Source organism: Diaporthe amygdali, assembly GCF_026229845.1.
Source record: "Diaporthe amygdali strain CAA958 chromosome Unknown NODE_3_length_2959817_cov_65_330692, whole genome shotgun sequence".
NCBI classification, from domain to species: Eukaryota; Fungi; Ascomycota; class Sordariomycetes; order Diaporthales; family Diaporthaceae; genus Diaporthe; species Diaporthe amygdali.
Genome location: NW_026517023.1, coordinates 2911739 through 2931250, shown reverse-complemented (window position 1 = coordinate 2931250; position 19512 = coordinate 2911739). Strand labels below are relative to the sequence as shown.

Sequence of the window (19512 nt, the reverse complement as noted above, 5' to 3'; positions counted from 1 at the left end):
CCCGGTGGAGACCGCACATGCTCGATGATGAGTGATTGACGAGCTGTACAGCCGGGAAGGTTGCTCCTCAGGGGAACCCACGCCCCCAGCTTGGACAACGAATTTCCAAGATCGGTCTTAAATCACATCAACTAATCCCCAGTGCCCAGGAATACGTACTGTGTAATAATAGAGTCATCACAAGCTTGGACATTAGTTTGACGGACGTTTTTTAACCCCTTCTCTTTTCCAACGGTCGATCTCTGGGTCCAGCATCTTCCTAGCTACGGCTTGCATCAATCTCCTTGAGATTCGGAACCGACTACTGAAGGATGGAGATTCTATAGATTGCCCATCAATCGATAATGCGATTCGTATTTTGATATTCAATAATGTCATGCCAGGGAGTACGGCCATGGGCTAGCTGTTTGCCTCCTGTTGCACCTCAGCTAGATGCTATTACTGTATGGAGATGGTCGTAGTGCTGCTTCTCCCAACCTCGGTACAGCCACACTTGGGCGAGCCTGGCATCCTTCCACCCCAACAGCTCAGGAGGAGGTTGGCGATCGACTCAAGATTCACCCATCGACCCAGCAAAGCAGCAGACAGACCAGCTGACAAGCAAGCTCGGGAGCCATGCCGGAATCGTGGATCCACAGACGATTGTCGACAGGCCACCACCAGAAGCCCATGGGGTACCACACGCCCGGACGCCCCACGCGTAAAGTAGGGTGGGCTCCCAGGCTTCTCACGAGAATCAAGGTTCTCCATCCTCAGATCCTCAACAGTCCACTTGCCCCGTTCTGGCTCAATTGGTTACCGAACAGGCTGGACAAGATCGTACGTACGTACCCTGCCTCAGCTTGTCCAAGAAAAAAAGCTGGCAGTACTACGCAGCAGAGGGCCGGTCAAGATGCAACTGGCTCGGTGGCAGCGCCAATGCGAAGGGGGCGGGAGGCTTGGGTGGGAGGGGCCACATCCCGAGCCAGCCTTAGGACCCAGCCAGCCCAATCACGGGCCTTAGACGCGAGCCTGCACGACACCAGGTTCGACGGACCGTAAGATCTAATGCGTGTCATGGTAAATATTATAGACTGAACAGCAGACATGCGACTGATGTTCAAAACATGGCTGTTTGCGGCAACCACACACGGTTGATGGCCGGCCAGCTGGCCCAGGTGGTCCCGGTCTGACCAGCCCCGTGCCCCCGCGAAGGTCGCTGTCGTGGGCCCCCCTTTCATGGCATTGAGATTCACCTTTCGCGCATTGAAGAGGCCGTCTTGACAGACCCGCAAGCGACCAAAGAAAACACGCGGCCAAGCACCACATGCGACGCGACTCACTATCGCCAAACCCTGGGGGAAGGGGGGGGAGCACTTGCCGGAGATGATTTGACGCTGGTGGCGCGGGCTTGCTCACCAAGCCACACCGTCCAGCCGCCGTCTGTCTAGGTGCTTTGTCTCTCCGCCGCTGGCCCCTGCTAATGACCGTTACCGAAATACACTGCGAGATTGCGTGCAATGCTTGGTATCAGTCCGGCCTGGGGTTTGCTTCCCGGCCCAAGGCCCGTCTTGGGACAGAGGACGGACGGCTTTTTCATGCGGTGCGACCCAGCAAGTTGGGACCGTCGACGTCTGAATGGCTGGCCAGGTAATCGCTCTCATGTTGTGAGACTGTTTTGACATGTTGCTAGACTAGCTGCTAGCTGCCAGATCTGTCTGCCAATCTGCCCAAGCATTCTGGGTCTGAGCAATCAAGCCGAGGCGGGCGCAACGCTCGTCACCCCATACTGGTAGTTACAAGGACATTGGCGTGAGACGCCCACCCCCACAATCTGCCGCCCTTCTCATCTTGCAATACGGCTTCGCAGGTTTCAAATCGATTGACAGAGGAGAAGTAAGCTCAAAATCGTACAGTCAGGAGTCAGGCTGATGGCATGCAGTGCACTGACAATGCATTCGTGCCAGTGCAGTGCAGGTCTTACGCAGCAGAGATGCTGATCTGCGGCACACAATATCCGAGCTTCAGGGGCTTTCCTCTCACAGCTCCAGGGTCTTCCTGTACCTGTGCCCCAAGAGAGCGCTTTCGTCTGAGGTCGGTACCGTATGATGGCCGACGTCCTTCGAACTGACCCCCGGATTCCGTGACCACATGTCTAGATTCAGTAAGTTTTTAGAGTTTTGGATTGCCCCATATCCGCCGCAGGGCCAGCATCCTCAGTCGACTTTCATAACCTAAGTCTGATCCTTCGTTGTTGAACCGTTTCAACTCCCCTTCTGGAGGCGGACAGCCGGCTCCCATAGCAAACCTCGGCAGTCAACGAGGGCCTCGTTCTACCAGCCGGTTTTATCCAACTGCATTGGTTCTGAAGGCCAAGGTGCCAATAACGAGTCCGAACAGACGCTAGTTTGACCCTGTCTCGAACCCCCGCGCGGCTCAATGAGGAATTCGATATCAGCTAGGCATGCGATATGGTAGCAGCAGGCCTCAACACTCCGAGGCCATTTTCAGACTGTTCCTTGATTGCCACGCGCTTTAGGCATACGATCAGACCTACTGAACCAAACATTCAGGCCCTTTCCGTTAGCTTGAACCATTACTTGCGGATCATTATACCAAACAACAGGACCATTGGCTCCGAATCTGCCTTGCTGCACAGTCACAGTCACGGTCTGGCGTTGATCTCGAATCCGCTGCTCCAATGAGAGGGACAAGAGTCAGACCCTGAAACTTTTGCTAGCCATCCTAGTTTATTGTATCCTTTGCCAACTCATCGCCTCAGCCTTGGACCTCAGGCGTGCCCCAGATTTTGCTGGCGGCAGATAGAATGATCGCCCATCCACATGGGAGAAACATTTCATGATTCCTGGCAGAGCGATGACACGACAGGTGGCACTATCAGTCGGTCCATTGCGCGATATCTGCTTTTCCTGGTGCAGGCCCGCCCGCTGCAGCGCAGGAAATAATTCATATCAGTGAGACAGCCGACCGTGAGCCGACTCAAGCCACAGGCGCGCTGGCAGCAGAGCTGTTCGTCATAGTCCCCAATAGGCCTTGCGCCTTCTAGAAAGATCGCTAGTCTGGACCTCGCGGAAGCGTGCCGTCGGGAGGTAAACTAGCGGTCACGAAAAGCAACACTATTCTTGGTCTCAGACTTCCTCCACAGCCACGGACACCGAGCCCGCAGGAAGCTATCCGCCCTTGCGTGGGCTTGGCCTGCCAGCCTGCCCTGCCTGCCTCCATACTATGGGCCCTAGGCGTCGTGACTGTCGTGCGAAGCTTTCTGCGTAACGGCATTGCGCAGCAGCAGGATTTCGACTGGCAGTCAGGCGGTGGCCGGAGCTTCGCTACTGCACGTGAAGAGCTGCCAGCGCACCTTTGATGCCTCTGCACCCCAGTTTCCTGCAGGAAAGGAGTTCCCACGGGCAGGCCAAGGATGATGCGCATACGTCGACGACATCCAATCCATCCGTCCAGTGTGGGGTAGCCATCTGTCGGTAAGAAGAGACACCATCCCTGTTTGGCCCTAACCCAGCGCGCTAGCCTCACACCCCCTCCCCCCGACCAGCCGACGAGTTGCATGTTCGACGAACCACTTTCGAAGCTTCGTCCCCTTTCTATTCCAGGAAGTTTGTTTACATGGGGCTTTTGGAATATCGTGAGGTTGGGAAACCAAGTCTTCCCCTCACTTCACGCGTGGTCGGTTGACGCGTTGCTCACCACGTTGTTTCCAAAACTTCACGATAGCCGCTGCTCAACGCAAAACCCCGGGAAAAGTCTGTCGGCGGTGAGACCCTCACCCCCGCCTACCCGCCCGAAGCGTTGGACGGAAGGTCGCCGCTTCACCACTGACAGTGAAATATCTGAATTTTTCTGCAGACAACAGGAAGACCAGCATATGCTGCCTTGTGGGAGATTGAGAAGTGTTATGGAGAAGCCAGCCGAGGTTTTATCGGTGCAGACCTCGAGAGGACTTTAGTAATAGTCGGCACTGTACCAAATGCCATGGGCACTAGACTACGTAGGCACGGTGGATGCACCCACCCGGCCTGCCTACGTCATTCATCCTTTATCCGATATTGCTGAGAGGCACGATATGGCCAAAGAATACCTATGTTTTGGGTGCCTTAAACCAGAGAATTGGGAGCTTATATCTTGTTGTAAGCAATTGTCGAGAAACCACACCAATGGCATTTTTCTCGCCGTAACGGAGATCTTGAACGGATCGTCCGACGGCTGGCCTGGGCAGGCATTGAAAGAGACTGCCCCCAGAAAAGGCAAGCGCAGGTGCTCATCCGAAAATTTTCTAGCACCTGGAGCCAACGTGGGTCTCGCTCGTTGACGGAGCAATAATGGAGACCAGCAAAAGTCGGGGAACACTGTCATCCAGCAGCATCAATCGCAACCGCAATCAACGACAACAAAGATAGCATCCATCAACGAAATCAATTGAAAGTCCTTGGGGGACACAATTGAACTAGGCAGGGGATCGGATAAGGCTCGATAAGACACAATTTCCCCATGTTGCTCGACATGGGAAAGTGACCTTGGTACCTCGCCTCGTGTTACGACCGTGGGACCCGCTTTATTCTGCAGGTGCCTCCCCCTCGGAGGCAGGTTCCTTCGAGAACCCTGGGGTTCAGGGTTTGCGATTTATATTGCAAGATTGGAAGTGCGAGGCACGGACACTTGCCGGTAACCGCGCACACAGTAGACGCCGTCGACGGGGCTCTCTTACGTCCTCGCGGGTTATTTTTGTCGCCAGCTACGTGACGTGTCTTGGCCGGCGAAAGAGCCTGAATGGCTCAATTCTGCCTCTCTTTGACTCTTTTTCATCACACTGTACCATGCATAGCCTCTGGTCCTCGGAGCTTTTCGCAACGCACATGCGTGATGATCCACGCGATCCTGACCCTCCTGACCTGGTTACGAGTCGAGCACAGCTGCGGAAGAACCAGCGCCCTGGCAGTCCGGAGCTCCACGGCTAATGAGAGAGCTCCCTTTCCACCGGCACGGCAGGGCATCGCGGCGGTCCCTTGGGTTGTTGGGCCTGGACGAGACGCGGCTCAAGATTTGCCCTCAAGCTTAATTGGCGCCTCTAATAAGCACAGACTGTCTCGCCATGCCCCAATTGACCAATTGAACCGTCCCGGGGCAGCTTCCAACTGGCGAGGCCGGCTCTGCAACTTGGGTTTGATTCAGCGACCGGAAAAAGTGACTTTTGTGGAGCCTCGTCACCGCCCACAGACGGGCGCGTGGTACTGACTGAGAACAGATCCTGAACTCTGTCGCTGCGAGCCTGACACTGGACAGCCTTGCCTCGATCAGTGGAGCCGGACGCGTACAGTGCTTGTGAAGCCCGCATGCTGGATCGTAGAATCCCCCTGCCCGCTGCAGCTGCTCCAAGCTGGGGCACACTGTGGCCTGTGAACCTTGGAAACGATGGGGTTGCCTTTTCGAAGATTTCTCGAAACAAGCGAGCCAAGCCCAGTGCTATTGCGGCGATTGCAACTGGCTGCTGGCCAAGTAGGGGGACCCATTCCGATGGAGTCAGGAATGCGGCACAGAAAACTCAATCAGTCCACTCGCTAGCAATCATTGTCGGTGTATCAACGAGCGGTCTCATACCGCCTCTCGCTGCTATTATTACTGTGCACTGCCGCAACAAGTCTGCTGTCAATCCCAGGCCATGTTGAAGCAATCGAACATGTCACGGAAGAAACATTCGGGCTTTTGTCGTGGAAAGGAGACCACCAAGACAAGGTCCGTCACTTTGCCATGATTCGGCTTCGGCAACGACGAGCTGTCCTTCCTCCGTTTATCAGCCTCGCGCACTGCTTGGCGAATCCGAGCACCACACCATCTCCTTTTCGAACGACGGTGCCATGTCGGTGCCATGTTTTCCAAGAAGTCTTTGCGAAACAGGGCCTTGTCCATGCCTTGGCACTGTCCGCCCTCCCCGCGCCCACGTTGCCGAAATCACTCCTCCGGCCCGCAGGAGAGAATTTCTTTGGGCTCCGGCTTGCGAGTCCGGCGTCTTCTTGTTCAGGCCGTACATGTCATCATGACTAAAGTGCAGGCCCGGTGATCCCGCCCTCCTTTGAGCTTCCGCGCCTACGCACACTGCTGTTTCAGTATAGAGTGACTGACATCGGACAGCCTTGCTGCGTGCTGCGTGCCGCGAAGACGCACACGCACGGCGTTGCACTGCAGATACAAAGCCCAACGTCGGGCGCCTGTACCGATACTCTGGCACGGACTCAGCAGATTTCACTCTTGCCACCAGGGTTGCCTGGTTGGATTAGTTCAGTTGATTTTTAACCCGGCCGGACCCAACTTTAAATACTTGCTTTCATCCTCAGACTCGCTGTCTCCTTCCGGGAGAAAGCCGTCGCAAGGGCCTCGGCCTCTCGGTCGGCCTCTCGGTATCAATCGGAGCCCCCCGATGCTATTTGTCGTGGTGGTTTCTGCCCTCTGTCTACCGGATGAATTGCGATGGCATCTGGATTTGTAAAGAATATGGCCATGCAGGCTCTACACACGAGCTTACCAGACTTACAATGATGAGCCTTCACCACGACGATCAATCCTTCACCCAGGCGGCGCAGTTTCACCCTGTCTTGACAGGCATTTTGCTACAGCATCAGCACTGTTTCTGCATTCGGAAGGCGTCTCGTCAAATGCACGCTTGGAGGTGCCACTGCCTCCAAATTGCCAAGATCCGAAAACGAGCTCGGCGATCAGATGGGATTGGGTTCTTGAGTCGGGGGTTTTAAGACCTCGACCGGGGTGGCGCGCCAGACGCGTCTTGGAGACGCGTTCTTCCGCAGGCGACCCTATCACCTTAAGCCTGGCTTTTAGTGCATGCGTGCGCGGGAGCTGACCGGAAGCAGGGATACTAGCCAAGCTGCAGCTCCAAGCTGTGACTGCAGAAGGCTGCCGATGGGCTGATTCCTGACTGAGCGACACCCACTGCTACACAAAGTCCGGGCCGAAATGGACGGTGGACAAGCCCTTCACTGAAAGGAACCAACGAGAGCATGGCAATTTTTTTTTTCGACGCCCGTCGACGAAGCTCACGTCACGCGCAAGACGCGAGCTCACGCCCCGCCCGTGTCTACCTCGAACCGGATCTGCGGTAACCTAACCCCAAATCCTCGGACGGCATTGCCACTCGGGCTCAGTCCAGCATTTGATGAGCATCAGACGCCGTCTCAGGACCCTGTGCGATCTTGAGCCGAGCCACTTCCCGCCTGGCCCCCGTCATACCCGAGGACTCGACACCATGTCCTGAGGCTCGAGGAGCGTTTGCTTTGCTTTGCCTACCGGCCGTGCTCTGACGTCAAATTTCTCATATGCGCGCCAGAGCCGTATGTGAATTGCTTGCTGCTATTCGTCAACGGCCTCTCCTTGGGACGCGGTAGTGCCGACCAATGATATCTGACGATCACTTGTCCTTTTTTTTTTCTTGGTCGCAAACTCTGAGCTCACTTCGAAGTCGATAGCCTTGGGTTAGATGATGCCCAAGCATGTCATCTCTTGGGTTTCTGTCTGCAATTGTACTGGTCTTCTCTCTCAAGTGAGGGGATTAGACCCCTGGCTTAGTGTCGGCATCAAAAAAGGAACACGAGATCAGTCAAGTTCTGTCTTCACTGGACAGATCGTCGTACAGTGTCCGCCACGACCACCAGAATAGGCCCGACGTGGTGAGATGGTTCCCCGCGGCGCGATGATTAAGAGACGCTGGCCATCGAAACAGGTTCCCAAGCCTGGGGACACACAATGAAGTATGTCAAAGGGTGCGATAAGCGGGATACACGACCTGCAGAGCCATCCTCTATTCCTGGGCTCCTGATGCAAGGGATTATTTGACCGGATCACCAATTAACTAGCTATCCACACAAGCTTGGCCCTATTTATGGTGTATAATTACGTTACCGAAAATTCAGGCGCAGGATTCCTTACGTACGAGATGCTATGCAGTCATTCTGCGTGATGATGTCGTTCTGTCAAGGCACAGCAAATACCGGGCAAGTTTGCAGCCTTGCAAACCCCTGCCTTTGCATTGTTGGCACACGGCCAGTGCAGCCAGCAACCGAGTCTGGGCTAGACGGGTTCCCGAACGGGAAATCCGTCAGACGAGCGGCCGAGCACTGGGGCGCAAACATGTTGGCGATCCTGTTCCTGGCGTCGCGGACAAATCGTAACCGCGGACTAGAGCTGCATGTGAGAAATTGGAATCACATCGTCCGCGCAGTTGGGAGTAGCTCGAAAGGCAAAACATCAGATGCGCGACGTATTCCACCAGTCCAAGACGGTGTCATAACCAATCATCCCGCCGTGCCCGCTGTGAACCCCTCATCGAGAGTCGCAGCTTGCCTGGTAGCCCGACAAGGGTAGTAAGGCTCAAATTCACAATCGAGGCGTTCCTCTCTGCTGGTCGGGTGCTACCATTTACCGTCCAGTTGGTCGCCTTTCGAAACAAACTCAGGAACAGCCACAGGAAAATTTTGCTTTCCCAGGTAGCCAGGGCGGGCACAACATCACACCAATTCTTCCGCGCCGAGCGTCGCAGTGAGAGGGGAGCGGGCAGCAACGTCTGTTCGCCGGCTGTTGAATCCGGCCAGGTCATTGGAGAATGGCCGTAGCGTCTAGCTATTCGCGCTCGCCACTGTCACAAGCTGTTTTGTTCGCGTATTTTTATTTTCATTTAATTGTTACGCGTGTCTAGCCTCTCAGCTGGAAGAATAGCAATTGGCAGATAGCGTGTGAAGACACTATCGAAACAAAACATGCCTTTGGAACCACTTGAACACAACCTGACAACGCACCTGTCCAGCATGTTCAGCTCCAGGCGGGCTGCCGCTAATTCGAATCGAGCTTTACACGCTTTCTGCAAAACCACTTTACGCGTTGAGCCACGTCCTCCAAGCAGGCTAATTAACCCCCACGAGCTACGGCAATCTCCCGTCAGCTGGGATGCTCGATCTCTAAGGCGGCGCTGTATGCATCCGCCTCGACCAACCAGGCCTTCTCACTCGCTCCCGCCACGCTCCCGCTGCCCGCGACTCCAGAAGAGCTCATTTCCCGGCCGCGCAGGACCAACCGGCTGAGAGGGCCTCGAAGACGGATGGCATTTTGGCGGATCGGCTAGCAGCAACCATTATCTCGGCGGCGCACGCCCGGTCCCTGACGCAAGTGCGCTGGGCGGGCTCTCGTCCCTGGCCCGGGCATGAACCTTCATCTCGTAGGCGCGATGTCGAAATAGATCTCTCGCCTGCGATAGGAGCGTGCGTGAGCTGTGAGGAAGCTTGGATCCCGGGATGGCCCCTCCCGCTCCTACGGGACCGTCTCTTTACGTGCAGGACGGGTCAAAATTCGCATCATGCGGCGCCAAACCCATCTATCAGTCTCTGCCCCCAGGCCCAATGCTCCTCGCCGCGATGCAACGTCCCGCGCTTGGGACAACCCTGTGGCATCTTCCCGTTGGAGACAGTTGGCGGCCCCTTGATGGTAGCTTCGTCGCCGGGTTCAATGCTAGGCTCATTGGCAAAGGGTTCGTCTTGCATATGCCGGGTTGATCGTCGTCGAGCTGATCCAGATGATCGACTTTGCAGAGCGCCAGTGGGAGGGCTGTTCCTGGCCATCTGTGAAGCCTGAATGCTGCTTGTTCGGATCCATGGATCTTGGTAGTATGCCACCGCCGCCGTGGCGTTGGGCTGAGCCCTTTTTGTGCTTAATGATGTTGTCCTATACGTGGAATCTTTGTCTGCTTCTCGATGGACAATCCTTCTTCAGCGCTATGCCTGGGAGATCATAGTGTTCTGACCCGGTCCTAGCCCAGTGGTTTCTCTCATGTTCAGATGAGTGAGCTCATCAGCCAGGGTGCCGCTCAGCTCGATGACCCTGACGTACGTAACTGGTGTTGAGATAGAGATCTCTGGCATCGTTCGCGCAATTAGACGGTAGCGTCCCAGTATCCGTTCATGCGAAGGGCACGTTGTCTTAGAGGAGGGCTCTCTACCACTGCCGTGAGACATGCCTCGGTCATCACCGCCGGTTTGGCACATGTCGCCCAGCGTCTGTTCGTCCACACCTGCTTCATGTCGATGAGTTTGTCTTGGAGCGAGGCTGCAGTTCGCATTTGAAGAGGCAATGCCGTGCTGGTCAAGTATCAATCGCATAATATATATCTAGGGCAGCCCTTGAAAGAGTGTGACAAGGCTATTCACACAATATGGCATCAAAGATCAGTTCCGACAGACCAAATGCAGCCTGGCGAGTGCCAGCGCTGGGACAGTTCTTACCTGTCATCTTTTGAAGGCGGGGCTTCCGAGGGTGTGTTTTCCCAGCGGAATGGGTGTCCAGATCAATTTGCTCTGGATGTCTCACACACACCAGGCCGAACCACGCGGCGTTGGCGGATAAGACGAGAAGACACCCACACAGACGGGGTGACGATGCCGTCCACACATGCCCGAGACATATCATTTAAGATGTGTCGGATGCGAGGGGCATTTGACTGAGACAGCCCTCACGCGAACCAGAATTCTGAGGGTCTTAAAGAGGGTGTGCCGGCTGGCTGGATCCTGCAAGGTTCCCGCAGACCACTAACTTTTGCGTGCCAACACCCGAGCCGTCTCGTCGGCCACCTGCGCATCCTTTTAGACATCGCCAAGGCACGTATGGAATGGGTGGTGAGTCTTTGCATGGCTATCAAGCACAGCTGGGGGCTTTCGTTGGACTGGTAGTGGACGTGAGTCAGACAAACAGACAGACCGATGACCCCTTGAAGCTCTTGGGTTGGCCAGCTCACGTATGCCTTGAACAAGATAGAGCAGTGAGGCTGAGGCGCTCAAATATAAGTCTTCAGGCCATTCGTTCAAGCTACAAAGCATTCCCTTGTTGAGCTCCTCTGACATATGCAGCCAGGGGGAGCAACGCACGACGAACATGGAAACGACATATGAGCTGTGGCTCGAATCGATGATACCAAGTCAAAGCAGGTCGAAGTCTGAGTTCTTGACCAACAAGTGTTGGGAGACACTTGCTCTCAAAGGCGATGGATTTGATTCTTGTTTGGACATAGGGAAGCTTACGAGGATACCATTCGGCATCTGTGCTCAGCCCGGAGCTGGATGCTCCCTTGAAAATGGCATGCAAGGACGGCTCTCTTGTTCATTCGACATACTCTATTAGCTTCCGCCTCCTTCTATCATGATGGTTCTCTATCTTGCAAGTCTCTATAATCGTTCCATCAGGGCGGAATAAAGTGACTCTTGAAGTGCCTCGCGCTCCGTCGGAATCAACTTCTTCCTCAATCAATTTCCGCCCTCCAATCCGCATCTGATGCTCAAAAACGATCTTGCTTGGGTTCTTGGCCTGGAGCCTCTTGAACAGCGTCTCCCTAGGCTCGCCCAACTGAGGTTTCATGAACGGGTCATACCTCAGCCCACCTGGGATCCGCTGCATGCCCAGGATGTCGCCTCTCTCATCACCCATACAGGCCCTGTCCATCCCCGGCGCAAAGGACATGTAGTATGCCAGGAAAGGAAACAGACCAGACAACCTCTCGCCGCTGTACCCGGACGGCGGTTTGAGCTTCCAGTCGAGCTTGACGACACATGTTGGAAAGAGATCTTGATTGTGAGGGTCGTCTTTGTCGAGCTGGACTCCTGCCAGGAGTTCAAAGATCTTCAGCTTCGACGTCCGCCCGTTGGCACCGTGAATGGTTGCCACAGTGGCCGCGTTCATGTCGGCAGTCCTGAATCCTAGGGACACGAGGTCCTCATGGTACAGAATGGGAGTCTCGCAGCCACTGTCGAGCAACATCTCGAAGAAGTGCGTCTGTCCAGCAGTAGCCTCAGCACGCACTCGCGCCGTACTTGCGTTCTTGGAGAAGAGCTCTGGCCCAAGTTCGGCCTTGCTAAGAATAGCTCCTTTGGCTGCCTTTTCGTTGCGCGATGAAGGCAATGACCTTGAATCATATGCATCACCAACTTGGTCCCTGGCTTTCTTCAACAGCTCGATATCGCTCTCACCATCATCAACCAGCACCCACTTTCTTTTCATCGCGCTCGGCTTTTTGGTATTGCCCTGCCCTGCATTCGAAAAATGTGCTCGAATTTCGTCCATCCGACAAGTCAGGGCGCTGTCCTTCCGAAAACACATGGGCACACGGAAATGACACTGGTCATCTCGGAATTGTACATCGGGGTCATTGTGTCTCGTGACATCAAGAAAAAGTGCCTTCTTCGCGTTCAGATTGTCCCTTCCGCTGGCCAGCGGCGGCTCCCACCAGAGGAAACCGGGGCCATGCTGCTCGAAATACCGGTCCAGGCGATCCTTCCGGTCAACCGTGAACTCGGCCCATGTCCGACAGGCTGTGTCGACTATGTGACCCGCGAAGATCAGTGTATAGGTGGAGGAACACTCGATGGTTCCCTCCTGATATCCCCGGATTGCAGCCGAGATGTTGGCTCTCATAGGTTCGCATTCGGGTTCTGTACTCTGAGCGAGTGTCTCGTGAAGAACGGCAAGGCGGGATTGCACACGCTCTTTTTTGAAAGCCTGGGTCTCGTTTCGGGGGACATCGTCTTCCGGGTCAGCCCTGGCACAACTGTCCTCGTACTCCCTCCTTGCATCCATGCGTCGCTCATCGAGTACTTCTAACTGGAAGTCTTTCGATGTTTGCTTCCGGTGGTGTTGATAAATGTGTTCCCACTGCAGCATGTTCCTGCGCGCGACTTCCTTCATACTTGGGTTGCCGGCATCGATAGACGAGGATCCTATCACCAATGAAGGCTGCCACCCGACGTCCTTTTTGACGTCTGAAGTAGGTCCGGCGTGGCCACGAGACGATATTGTGGTAAAATCCTCAACATCTGACGGTGCGTCTTCTTGCTCAGAGGCCTCTACTACTGGTTCCTTCCCCCTTACTTTCGACTTGACAGAGGACTGACCTTGCCGCCCCAGGGACTCTGCTATGGTAGGATACTTGCCGGGTTGGTACGCCTTGACAGACTCCGTGGCTGGACGGCCATCTTCGTCTGGCCTGTCATGGGGTGGCCGGACAATTTGAAGCCGAGATCGGAGCTGTTGCACGCGTTCTTCCAGTCTTTTTTGATGTTTCCCATGAGGATCTCTGCGATCCATGTTCGCCAAAATTGATCAAGACCGATTCACCACAATGTCTCCTTCATACGGGGGACATGACAGACGGGGACATGCTAATACCCCATATCTGATGGCCTGCTTTCCATGGAGTTCTGTACTGCATTCGATCACAGCCGCGCCATCGAGGTGTATTTCGGAACAAAGACTCGACGCTTCCAGCACATGCCATATTAGCAGCACCTTTCAATCGCAACAGTGTTACAGCTCGGGACCACCATGTTGGTTTTGTTCGAGGCCATCCGAAAGCGTCGATTGCAGCCTTCTCGCTTTTTTCTGCCAAGGTTCTTTATTGTTGTGCTCCTTTTGGCCGAGAATGGGAATACCACCTCGGTATCTGCAGCGCGGCTGGAATGAAGCCCAAGTCGACGTTCCGCCGCCACTTCCTGGACGTCCTCTAAGAGACCGGATTCAATGTCCATCTGCCTAGGCAGAGAATACAACATGATCATTGTTCTCGCAATGCATGCAAGCGTTCAAAGTGCGCAACCAGATAATATGTCTATTGGAAGGGTTGTCCCAACTCGTGAGAGATTGTTTCCTACCTTTCTCCTGCTTTTCTTTCTTTTTGCCCGCGCAAGTGGGCAGGCCACAGTTTCCCGCCTGGCTGCCTCATCCTTTTGAGACCACGACGGCGCACCCCAGATCGTGCATGACTCTTGGATGATTAGCGCCTCTGCCTGAAACTATCAGTCGTGTATTGAGTAGCCAGATCTCTGGCCGTCGCCCAAGATGTCGTCGATGGTACTCGTTCCACTTGACGATGCATTCGTGGCGCGTCTTCGGCACCGCATCCAAAATGAATCTCACCTCTTGTCTGACACGGCATTGAATTACTGGCGAGACCTCCTGCAACACTTCAATGGCAGATCAGACTATGAAATCAGGGCATACATCGCGGAGAACTTCAGGCAAAACCGCTGGAGAGGCGACGAGCAATGGTTCCTCGACCAGTACATTCAAGGGCTGTTTAGAGGGTATGACCGAGCTGCATTTGATGCGTCGAACATACCTGCGCTTGACATCCAAGCTCGAGATGCCTACAACCCCAGCAATACGGTTCGTGAATAATTACTTGTCTCATATTCTGTGGACAAGGGCCCTGCAGGGTGGAAATTGCTGCCTTGTTGGTCATGGTGTGCTCTTTCACAATCTTAAAATGTGTACTGACAATGCACTTTCCTCACAGTTTGGGCGCGGCCCCTTGTTCCCTTCACAGCCTACTGCCAACGCGGGCCAGGCAGAGCTCAACCACCAACAATTCATAGCATTGCCTCCTGAGCAGCGGCAGCATTATCAACTCACCAGCGTCTTCGGCGGTAATCGATACCAACGTGTACCAAATACAAACACGATACCTACGGGAGGCCCCTCAGGACAACAGATTGGTACCGCACAGCAAACTCAGCCTACTTTACCCCCGCCACGATACGACGACACCATTGCTGCCGACGCGCTCATCGATGACGGACCCGGTGACCAGGGCATACCAGTCGACTCATCGTCAGGACCAGGCCAAAACCCACAGGCGAGTACACCAGCAAACCAATCTCAGCGGAATCCCACCACGCCATTCTCAACAGTGCCAACTAGTGGAACCCAGCCAGGAGGCCTGGGAGGCGGCGGAATCGTGGACTACCCGGCACTGCCAACGTCGAGCCCCCAAATTCCATCAACAGGCAGCGGAGATGGCACCGTCAGGTACCCCGACTTGCCATCATTGAGCCCTCAAATCCCAACAGCGGGCGGAACGCCGCCAGCAACAGGCTCTGGAATCCCAGCAACGGGCTCGACGCCACTAGGAACTGTTCCTGGAACTACATTAGCAGGCCCGACACCGCCAACAACAGGCAGCGGAGATGGCACCGTCAGATACCCCGACTTGCCATCATTGAGCACTCAAATCCCAGCAGCGGGCGGAACGTCACCAGGAACTGTTCCTGGAACTACATTAGCAGGCCCGACGCCGCCAACAACGGGCCAGAGAATTCCAACAACAAGCCCAGCGTTACCAGGAACTGTTCCTGGAACTACAACGGCAGGCCAAACACCACCAAGAACAGGCCCCAGAATTCCGACGGGCCTGACGCCACCCATGACAGTTCCTGGAACTACGGCAGCAGGCCCAACGCCGCCAGCAACAGGCCTTGGAATTTCAGGATTGGGCTCGATCCTGCCAGGTACAGGCCCTGGACTCCCAACAGCGGGTTCGACGCCGCCGGGGACAGGCCCCGTATTCCCACCAGTTGGCCCCGTGGTTCCACCAGACGGTCCCGTACTCCCACCAGGACCGGACGCCGACAACCATCATGATTTCCGTAACCAGAGGCAACCGTCCATCGCCGTGCGCCTCAGGCATGCGATCAACTACCTCAACGATGCGGACATCGACCGGGACATGCATTTTGAGCGGCGCATCAATGAGCTGGAGCTGTATTTCAATTACCTACTGAACGACTATCAACCTGCCATAAGCCCAGAGACGCGGGAACTGGTCCATCAGGGGCTCGAGAAATTACAGGCGCACCAGCTCTATAATAAGACCAAATACGGGCCGCAAACCCCCAACACGGTTATCACCGCGGACATGATCCCTGGGCGCCAGCCCAGGCTCAAGTACGACGGCAAGCTGCCCCTAATCCTTGGTCGGGACCGCAACGACAATCAGAACCTGCTGCCGCATGACTTCCCCACCCACCCGCGGGCGGAGACGATCGTCAATGACACATGGCTCACGGATGTCGAGCAGCGAGCCGGGCTTGACGGGCCAAGGCGGGATGACGGAGTGACGGCACTTGCGCAGGACGAAGACGCGTGGTGGCAGCTTGGTCCAAACCAGGTTCCTGGCCCGGGCAACACGTCGTACACGCAGAACCAGACATTTGAGGACTGTATCGCCAGTGATGGCATCGGCTTCGACGGGTGGGTGGACACCCAGCTCCAAGCTGATGGGGTCTCTCTCACCAGGTCGCTCTGGAACGGCGAGGTGCTTGGGAACGACAGGGAGTCCTACGCAAAGGAGAGGGCGGTCCGCCGCGCCGGTCTCCAGGCTGCGCTGCGGCAGTTCAGCAACGTCGAGAACCGGGTTGCCAATACCCCGTGGCGCCGTGTACGCCTGCCCCTCTCGGCGGCGGAGATCGACATCATGCGCAAGAACACCGGCGCCGGGCCGACACGCAAGTACGAACTTCCAAAGGTAGCCGACCACCAGCTCCAGAGGACGGACGGCAAGGACGACCCTCAGGGGTTCACAGTGAACATGGCGCAGTTCTGGAGGAAACAGAATAGGCATATGGCGCAAGCGCGCGACAATATCCTCAGCCGCATGGGCTACGGTCTTCCCGGAGCGGGTGACGGTACTATAGAGGTGCCGGATGTGATGCCGCCCAGGTCGATTTGGGGCGCATATGTCGAAAATGGGCTTGGCCATCAGGACCAGTACCATCGGGAGATGCTGAGTCAAATGAGAACTACGAAGAAGCTGTTTGACCGGGAATTGAGAATTGCTCCCCGGAACCTCCTCAGGCACATGAAGATCCTGTACGAACAGGGCTTCAGGGACGAGGATGACGTCTTCACCGATGTCGTTACGGGTGCGCGAAGGACGCCCCAGGCTAATGCACAGAGAGACGTAGGCCTAGAGGACGGTAGGTCTGTGCCGAGGGACCTTGACAAGATGGAAATCTACTGGATCCGGTTTCTACTCACCCAATCCATCACGCCGCAGATGACAGAACAGCTGCAGCCTCGCGCATCACTGTTTATATTGTTCGCCGACAAGCTGGCAAGCATCTTCAACGACGTCTCGGACCCGCTGTTCCCATGCAACGGGACCAAGGTCAGCGTCGAGGACCTCCTGGAACACATCCACAAGAAGAGAGACGGCCCGGTCGACAGGATCAAGTTCTATGTCCACGACGTGCAAATGTGGTTGGAGCGACTGCACAGCCAGGGCCGCTGCCGTTACCAGGAGGACTGGCGGTGTTATGGCTGGGTAATGCGTCCCGTTCCCACCTGCCATCCAGAGCAGCTCATCAGATGGACGGTGCCTAACAATGTCCAACTTCTTCGCCCCGACTTGGTGGATGAAGACATGTCCATTGCACCTCGGTTCCGCCACCTGCGGAATTGGCATTCGCTTGTCGGAAGGGGCCTGCAAGATAGTCCGCTGCACCCGGAAGTCGAAAACTACTTCCTCTGCCTCGCCTATCGCTGGGGCTCCTACATGCTGAAGCTGACAGGCGAAGGCGGCCTGGAGCAGCAGTGGAAGGCACGGCCGGCCAGGGCGAGTTGGGATATGAGGCAAGCCATTGGTAGCTTGAAGACAGAATTCGAAAGGGTTAGCCGGTGGGGTCTGTATTGGGACGGCATCGGTGGGGAGGATGTCTTTAGCAGTCCCTTCCTGACGATCGTCAGCCAAACCGCACCGGGCCGGACGGAACGAGACCCACGGACTCAGGACGAGGCACTTCAGATCATCCGCGACCAAATCATCAAGGAGGCCGTGCAGAACGACAGCATGCTCTGGCCCGGGCGCAATGCGAACGACTTCACAGACAACGCCGACGAGAAGGTGCGGCCGCCCATCTGGAGCTGGGCCAGGACGGCGGTCCGCGGCAATGTCAAGAGGTTCTTCAGCATCAACCGGTGGCCGCTGCAGTTACAGACGTCGGCGAGGCAGAGAATATTGACGGACGACGCGGACATCAACGTGGACTTCATCTGGAAGCCCGAGCTTGAGGACCCGACGCCGGCCAAGTACTACCGGCCCAAGGCCAGGCCGTACGTCGACGAAAAGGTCCGCTTCAAGCCAGGCCACAGGAACTTCCTGATCGGTGACACGCCTCATCAGAAGCAGGTAGTGATAGACCGGATGTTTGCACAAATGGGTAGAGGTAAGATATCCCCCCAACCCCCTACTTCGTCCTCGACCCCTAGTCCCCTAATGAATTTGTGGATGAGGAGCAAGCTTTTGAATGTGATGTGCTGACCTTGAAATCTCGTTGTAGCCATGGGCCTTGTCAGAGATCCAGATGCAGCGCAAGGGGCAGCAGCACAAGGGGGAGCAGCACAGGGGTCACTATGGCAGCCACCTGGCTTCGTTGAGAGGTGGTCAAATTATCTGCTAAGCCGTTTTGATGAGGAAGACCCCAGGCGCTTCCAGGCGCCAGGATCGAAGCTGCGCAAGTTCAACCGACGGGACATCCCCAAGAGTTACGACCCTCGTAAGAGAAAGGCGGAACAGGATGCTCGGGACCAGGCTGCCAATCAGGTGCGAAGAGGCGAAGGGGCAGCAGACGTGGGCGCGGCGCGGCAGAGACAAGATGGAGGGGGGGCGCCTGCAGCACCGGCCGACGGTGATCGTCCAACATGGTTGGATTATGCAGCGATGGCAACCGCCATTTGATAGGTCTGGTCATTGGTAGACCTGGTTGTTGATAGACAAGTCGTGCGGCGCATAAGAGGAGCTCTGATCCGGAGGGCTGTCTGTTTCCGTCGGAATGAGCTGGTTTTCGGTTGTCTGTAGCAATGTTCTGCCTCTTAATGTTGATATTGCATCAATTTAATGTTGTTGTTGCCAAAGCTGGTGGCTTGAGAACATGGATCCCGAGAGCGTGTGACCTCCGGGTGTTGATGTCTCGATTTCAATGAAGGGGCCAGGTTATTATCTGATAAGTAAGAGGCCAGCATTGGTCCTTGACAAATGAGTACTGAGTCCAGCTGCACTGTGGATGTTGACATTGATGATGGTCTGGGAGGAGACGAGTCGAGGTTGGGGCAGCGCGGCGCGGCGTACACTCAGTAAGAGAAGCGTAGTACTCTGCTGACGTTGCCCAGGCCAGTTGGCACGAGTCAGTGTTAGTATTGAACCTTCCAACGGCAGGGCAGTTTGGGACCCTGCAACGAACGCTTCTCCCCTGCCGAAGCAGCCAAACTGTTACTTGAGTGCATTTCTAACCGGCAGTCGCCCGGCAAAGCTCAGAGGTCTCTCCATCTCCATCTCCATCTCCATCTCATCTCCATCTCCACCTCATATTCGTCTCCAACATCGCTGCCTCAATCAAGAACCATTCCGTGCCATACAGCCAGTCCCAATAATGACGCTGATGCTGTCTCTTTCTTTGCCCCCATGGAGGTGCCTTACTTACCCCGCAGACACCCCATGTCCGCCCCCAAACCCAATCATGCCCTGCCCGAGGCAACACATTTTCCTTGCGATTCAATCAATTCAAGATCGTTGTATTGTTTTTATGTTCATGGAATGATTATGGTCCACGCAGGCATGGGTAGACTAAATGGGTTTGTATCAATAAATACGTATTCTCCTGATAAGCCACCGTACCACCCATCGCCCGACTT

General features: G+C 55.5%; 2 protein-coding genes across 2 annotated transcripts; one reads left to right on the top strand and one right to left on the bottom strand.

Moving 5' to 3' along the window:
* Positions 1 to 11157: 11157 nt before the first annotated feature.
* Positions 11158 to 13134, bottom strand: J7T55_003295 (uncharacterized protein; the record flags this gene model as incomplete). The annotated part of the gene is made up of 1 exon (XM_053138457.1): positions 11158 to 13134. The coding sequence occupies one exon, from the start codon at positions 13132 to 13134 to the stop codon at positions 11158 to 11160; it is 1977 nt and encodes a 658-aa protein (XP_052999160.1).
* A 750-nt stretch (positions 13135 to 13884) lies between these two features.
* J7T55_003294 (uncharacterized protein) lies at positions 13885 to 18559 on the top strand (the record flags this gene model as incomplete). Its single annotated transcript, XM_053138456.1, has 5 exons — positions 13885 to 14211; positions 14342 to 14853; positions 14895 to 15385; positions 15441 to 18047; positions 18162 to 18559. The coding sequence occupies 5 exons, from the start codon at positions 13885 to 13887 to the stop codon at positions 18557 to 18559; spliced, it is 4335 nt and encodes a 1444-aa protein (XP_052999159.1).
* Positions 18560 to 19512: the final 953 nt, after the last annotated feature.